Source organism: Leptodactylus fuscus, chromosome 11 (genome assembly GCF_031893055.1).
Source record: "Leptodactylus fuscus isolate aLepFus1 chromosome 11, aLepFus1.hap2, whole genome shotgun sequence".
Lineage (NCBI taxonomy): Eukaryota > Metazoa > Chordata > Amphibia > Anura > Leptodactylidae > Leptodactylus > Leptodactylus fuscus.
Genome location: NC_134275.1, coordinates 81,926,957 through 81,934,172, shown reverse-complemented (window position 1 = coordinate 81,934,172; position 7,216 = coordinate 81,926,957). Strand labels below are relative to the sequence as shown.

General features: G+C 48.3%; 1 protein-coding gene across 1 annotated transcript; it reads right to left on the bottom strand.

Annotated features, from left to right (window-relative positions):
• Nucleotides 1–2,898: 2,898 nt before the first annotated feature.
• Nucleotides 2,899–6,668, bottom strand: LY6G6C (lymphocyte antigen 6 family member G6C). Its single transcript, XM_075259001.1, has 3 exons — nt 6,593–6,668; nt 4,166–4,288; nt 2,899–3,188 (listed from the first exon to the last, which is right to left on the bottom strand). The coding sequence occupies exons 1-3, from the start codon at nt 6,639–6,641 to the stop codon at nt 2,986–2,988; spliced, it is 375 nt and encodes a 124-aa protein (XP_075115102.1). The 5' UTR covers nt 6,642–6,668; the 3' UTR covers nt 2,899–2,985.
• Between the last annotated feature and the right edge of the window lie 548 nt (nt 6,669–7,216).

Below are 7,216 nucleotides of genomic sequence, written 5' to 3'. Positions count from 1 at the left end.
CGGTACCCTGGCACAACACCTACAGAGAGTGGTCAGTGCTGTGGTACCCCGGCACTACCGCTATAGAGTGGACAGAGCTATGGTACCCCGGCACAACACCTATAGAAAGCGGTCAGTGCTATGGTACCCTGGCACCACTACTATAGAGTGGACAGAGCTGCACAACGCCTATAGAGAGTGGACAGAGCTTTCATACCCCAGCACCACCACTATAGAGTGGACAGGGCAGCAGTACCCCGGCACCACCGCTATAGAGGACACAGAGCTGTTCTACCCCGGCACCACCGCTATAGAGTGGACAGAGCTGTGGTACCCTGGCACAACACCTATAGAGTGGACAGAGCTATGTACACTGGCACCACCGCTATAGAGTGGACAGGGCATCGGTACCCTGGCACAACACCTACAGAGAGTGGTCAGTGCTGTGGTACCCCGGCACAACACCTATAGAAAGCGGTCAGTGCTATGGTACCCTGGCACCACTACTATAGAGTGGACAGAGCTGCACAACGCCTATAGAGAGTGGACAGAGCTTTCATACCCCAGCACCACCACTATAGAGTGGACAGGGCAGCAGTACCCTGGCACCACCGCTATAGAGGACACAGAGCTGTTCTACCCCGGCACCACCGCTATAGAGGACACAGAGCTGTTCTACCCCGGCACCACCGCTATAGAGGACACAGAGCTGTTCTACCCCGGCACCACCGCTATAGAGTGGACAGAGCTATGTACACTGGCACCACCGCTATAGAGTGGACAGAGCTATGTACACTGGCACCACCGCTATAGAGTGAACAGAGCTATGTACCCTGGCACCACCGCTATAGAGTGAACAGAGCTATGTACCCTGGCACCACCGCTATAGAGTGAACAGAGCTATGTACCCTGGCACCACCGCTATAGAGTGGACAGAGCTATGTACACTGGCACCACCGCTATAGAGTGAACAGAGCTATGTACACTGGCACCACCGCTATAGAGTGGACAGAGCTATGTACACTGGCACCACCGCTATAGAGTGGACAGAGCTGCGGTAAATAATTTTGACAACAGATCCCTGAATCCAATGTCTACTAAAAGGTGACTTTTTTTGTTGTTGCTCCTGGGAACCAATCACAGCGCAGCTTTCATTTGACCAAAGCAGCTTAAGAAATGAAAGCTGTGTTCCGATTGGTTGCTATGGGTGACGGGCAATTCGCTCATTGAGGCCTAGTAATGTTGTATTTGATCCAACTTTCCCAGAACCGAATGTGATATGGGTATTAGTATAACTAGAAAGTGCGGAAGGACCCATTCCGAATTCCTGAATGTCTCCCTCAGTATTTACCAGTGCAGGCTCCCACTTTTAGACCCACAGAAACCCCCTACCCAGCCCTGTGCCTGTTTCTCAATTAGCTTGATGCCTTCAGTCATGTTGAGCAGGATTTGGGGATGGATGGGGTCTTTGGTTATGGTTTTGTGGCTGCTGTGGTGTGTTGTCTCCTCCTCATATGGCCTGGCCTGGCCCCACGTATGGCCCCATGTTCCTTCTAGGCCCTTGCACTTGTGCAGCTACAGTCTCTGTGATCGGCAGCAGGGTCCATGTGTGTCCCATAAGTGTCCCACAAGGCACATCATGCGGCTCCTCAAAAGTTTGCTCTTGGGTTGGGTTACATTCAGGTCGCTGCCGGGAAGAAGGGGGAAGATCATTGCATCTGAGACTGTGTGCACACGGGAATAGTCAGGTGGTGGGTGATAGGTGGATGGCGGGGTGTTGTCTTATTAGGTGACATCACTTACGCTCTACAGTAGGTGCTGGCAAAGTACAGGCAAAAAGTCACACTGGATTGCTGAAGCCAGCTGACCCCTGGTTGTCTATAGCAGAGGACCCCCACCACCAGACATACTAGTACCGAGCTATGAACCACCTGGTGCTGGCGTTGGTACCTGGTACTGTACACATTGCTGTTCTTAGTTGTGGGCAGCCCCCAGTGTGCTGTGAGTGTCCTGGCCGGACCACGCACTGGAAAAATAGTTCGACTTGGGACTGGTCTGTGGTGCGATCAAAGGTTGGGGCCGCTGGTCTATAGAAAGTACTGGATATCCATCCAATAGTGCGGGATTAGGGATTTTGGCTGGAGTTACGCTTAGAATAAATCCCACAGATTTGGGCAGATGATGCAAATAGGTTACACATCAAATGTTGGGAAATAATGTTCTAGCAGGAACCTGCCGTGTCCTGAACATGCTGCTGCGTGCATGCTACATAGACTCATACGTGCGGGAGTGCTGCAGAGGATGAGGACGATACGTCTGGATGAGATACCAGGGACCTACGAAGGGGCGTTATCAGGTGGTCTCACTGATGTCCACATTGAAGGGTCCCTGCGCATGTACGGCTAGTTACAGAGATCTACAGTAAACACACGATCCCTCCATGGGTCCCTCTTCCTTTTGGAGGAGATATTCTGGTTTGGCTTTAATCCCAGATCTTGCAACTTGGTTTCTGGCAAACCAGGAATTGATCTATAGGGAGCTATAATCCAAAAGGAGGCGCTAGAGCAAGAAGAATTTATTTGCGGAGTCATTTCCCAGAATCCGTAGTAGGGCATGTTTGGTCTCCAAGTCCCTGAAAAGGCATTGTCCTTAAGGAGACCTAGTACCCCTTCTAACCCATGTTTAGCACCTCTCACCCACCCAGGCCACCAGGTTTCCAGAAAACCAGGCACTGATCCACATGGAGATCCTTCCACAAGGTCGTCCCTAAAGCAAGTTTTCATTTTTCAATCACAGTGGACTTATTTGCATTTTTTTTTCCCAATGCCCAAATGTAAAGGAGCGTGTCCTGTTGTGTGAACATCTATTGCTTTATTATCTTCTGTATACCATATAGCATATATAGACACTTCATTGTATGTGACAGTATAGGTTCTACTAACGTGTAGGTATATACTAAGTACTTGTAACTTGTATGGAGAAAAGTGACTACTTGTCAGTGCAGCTCTATGACAGGAGGAATAGCAGGAGTAGCGGTATCAGGGCAAGGCTCAGGGACAATTTGGACGCAACGGCAGAGTTGCAGAGGTCGGTATCGCAGCAGGTGTTATGGTAGGTCACGTTGATTCCCAGCGTACTCTTCTCACCGCTGATCCCGCACAAACTGTTCACGGCGCAGCTCATCTCATGTAAGATAAATGGGAAGCTTTCTGTGGGAGAAACGGAGCGTCACTGTACAGAGGTCTACAACTTGCAATACTCACAATCACCACTAGGCGGCTTCTGTAGCTATAGTTCATCTGATTCCCTAGAATTGCCTACACTACATGCAACTGTAGCAAACCCTCAGCTGTGAGGCATGAAAAAGTCTATAGGAGATTATCAGACACATGATAGGAAATGACCTTAACAGAAATCTTAAAATTTGACCAACGTCAATCTGATAAAGTTTATAATGGGCAGAACTCCATAGGAGGAATATTACCGACATGGCTGGATCTGTTCGCTAGGCGGTGGATTCAGTCTCTGCCGCTCCGCCTCGGCATTTGCTGTTGCACCCTGGTCCAAGTAGTAACTAAATAGGAGTCTCCTAAACCTAACCCACCTGGCTTGACATGGCATCGGGGTGGTACCTAATACTAAGAGGAGGGGGCAATGTCAGGATGGACACCTTAAGACGGTGTTGGCCATGACAGACTATTAAAGGGAAATCCTCCTGCCATGCACAACCTGTAGATGCGGCTCATACTCTCATTCCTTGTTCTGACCCCGATCCTGACCTCGGCCTTGTTTCTAAATATTTGCAAATTGGAAGGGTACGCATATGATCATTCTCTCTAATGCTGCTAGTTTGGGTCATGAGAGCGCAGATGGGGCTGTTATATGATCCATATAATATGGCTGCTGTATTATGTATGCACATGGGCAGGTAATGTGCCACATGATGGAAATCTGCAACCGCTTTACTGCTGGCTATGTAGTTTTGGCCACCCGGCTACTACAATTGAAACATATCACGTGGCTAAAACCGTCTCGGAAAGCTGGGTACTTTGTGGTGCATTTTTTGACCTCATGGCCGGTCCCGGCTCACTTTCCACCCTGCTGCACTACGGGAAGTTTCTAATGACTAGGCCTAATGTTGTACATCGAGCTGTCATGCACATACTGACCACCGGGGGGCACTTACTTGTTTTGCCGGTGGCTGTAGAGTACAGGCATCTCTCCTTAGGAGGACATTGCACTGGGAACTTAATACAATCCATTGGCGAGAGGGTTGGAAACAGGCAAGTGTAGCACCGGAGAGCGTCCCCTAGAGGGTTAAACATTGCAGCGTTACAATCCGTCCGTGTCAGATATGTCGCTTCTGGTCATGCCCTACGGATATGCAGATTTACACACAGAGAGCGAAAGGAAAGTGACACGTTCACTGAAAAATGTCATCGCTATTCTGGGTTCGCTTCACGAGAAATCAGGTTTAGACCTTTAACCCCTTTACGTCCAGACCTTTTTTCCATTATCATTTGCCGGATGAGGGTTTGGGCTTTATTTTTGCTGGAGGGCTTGAATTTTTTTATTGTTTCTTTGAGGTCGATGGAATTTCTTTATAAGTGGTTACATTTATTTTCTGTCATGGCCGCTTTCTTCCAGAATCGGAGACACACGGCTCCATTGGAATGAATGGGACTGAACTGCAGCACCACACCCAACCTGAAGACAAGTGTGGCGCTGTTTCTGGAGGGCAGCAGTCATGTTGGAAGGGGGAAGGTTGACTTCAATGGCTGTCGACTGTTGTATAGGCGCCCCTGGCCATTATATATAGGGCACAAAGTCAACTGCTTTTGGCCCATTGATGTGTATAAGGCAGGCACCGGGGGCAGACTCTGTGCTGGGCCTCCCACCTTTCCAGATAGTTAGGGCCAAAATCCTGGACAACCCCTTTAAATTCTGCTTTCTTGTTAATAGGCAGCAGCCCCATTCACAATGGCCAGAAAATCCAGTCTGGACATTGGCCAAATTTCCCGACCCAAACCCAATGAGGGCTCTCCGTATCATAGATCACTGGGTTACTTGGACTCTGGCGCTCAGGACTGAATTTGGGTCGAGCTTATGTATGGACTGAATTTAGTCCAGAGTCCTCCATGTCACTCCCATCGTGCCCTAGAGTGGAGTACATATTCTCTTTACACAGGAAGGAGCTCTTTGTCACCCCTGTAGGTGAAATCTAGTATTACAGGTGTCCATATGTAGATGGCTTAAGCGCACCCCAGCAATAGCCCTCCTTTATGATGTCCATATAACCTAACTGGGTATATTAACAGGGCTTGTTTTTGTGAGACAACCCTTATAACATAGAGGGGGCGCTATAGTCATTGCTTTTACGGGGCTCTTGTTTTTTGTAGGCCTCCTTGACTTGACTGGTGTCATCATCATCATTACTTTGCTTCAAGATACGTCCTTACTGCATTTTCTGGACTACGAAGATAACCCACTACCATGTGATACCCTATTAGTATATATGGAAGACTTAAAGGGGTCCTCCACTGTAGCCACAGCAAGGAACCACTAGAAGGGGCAGGTCTTTCTTGGCATGAGTGGACACTATGCAGTAAGACCCAGTCACTATGGACTGGAATTTTTTGGAAGCAACCCTAAGAAATGTGGCTATATTCTGTCCCAATGAGGGGTGTGGCCTACAAACCCCACCCTAAAGATTGCACATGATTTGGAGGCAGATTTGGGTGTGGTCATGGCTGAGGGCGGGATTTAAATGCTTAAGGGTGAAACACATATTCAATATTTCATTCTCTTGCCCTCCTTGTTGCCCCTAATAGGTCATGTGGGTAAAGTAGTCACCCCTTTCCCAGCTCTGAGTATGACCAAACCTCAGCGGCTCCAGATACAACGTCGGTCCCTATAGATGTAGATATCACTCTCAGTGAGGTTCTCCCATATCTACCACCGGCTGCATTTACACTGCAGATATGGGATTGGCCAGGACGTCATAAACTAATATTCCACCGTCCTCTCTGGGGTGTGACCCGCGTTACATCCAAATCCCACAAATACTTGGACCGTAATAAAAACTGGATGTAACAGATTCCATTCACTCCCAGGGGATGAGACGTCACAAAGCACAAGCTCAAGGAATATGTGAGATAAGAGTTACAGATCTGCTGTTATTATGCACAAACAGCGCCACTTTGGTCTGCTGGCTGAGTCCGGTACTGCAGCTCAGTCTTATTTAAGTGAATGGGCTTTCCCCAATGATTTATATATTAGGGGTGTAGAGCAATATTTGGCACATCTATGCACTATTACAGTGAATATGCCAGACAGTAGGGGGCGGTAGTTGGTGTCCTATGTCCCCTGGATGCTGGAGAGGGGGTTAAGGCACAAGCCATTTCACCTTGGTCAGAGTATACAGAGCAACATTTTTGCCCCAGGAGAAGGAAGGTCTAGCTACAAACGGAAGACATGAACCTACTGTAGAGGGGATGGTACATTAGCTGTAGGGATCAGTGATCCCTCCAGCTTATGACTAAGAGGTTACTTTGTGCTTTGAGTCCGTTGTCACATTTCAGACATGCACCTACGGTATATTCTCTTCACTTACCATATTGTAGGAGGAAGACCAAGGTCGTGGCCACAGTCAGGGTCTTCATCGTTGTCCGTCCGGTCCCAGTGAGCTTCCTGTATCCCTCCTCTGCCTCTTATATATCGTCTTCCTTCTCCTTTATTACCAACCTCCTTCTCTTAATTAAATGTAATTTTATTTATTTCACTTGGTTTAGCGTCTCTGGCTGTGTCCTGCCCCAAACCATGAAACCTAGAAATGGTGGAATCTGTCTGCTGGGGTCTGAGTCTATGTAGATAGGGAGACGTGACATAAATCAGAGATGGGTATTCATAACCCCCAATCTGAAAATTAAAGAATATGTCCAATAGTCTGTCGTGACCAGGGAATAAACTTCATGGCTGGTAGGATGTGGTAGTTACTCGGAGTAGAAGAGATTCACCAGAATCCATCATCGTAAGCTCTAGTGTGAGATGCAGCAGAGTTGAGTGTGCAACAGGGTTGACATCTCCGGTGTAGCCAAGCTGAGCGCACGGCCAGCACTGCTACATCTCAGCATAGGAATGCATTGACCAGCATTGATTGGCCAAATGCCATACAGAGTACAACATTTGGCCAATCAACGCTGGTTCTGCTGGAGTAGGTGGAGTCTAAAATCGGTCC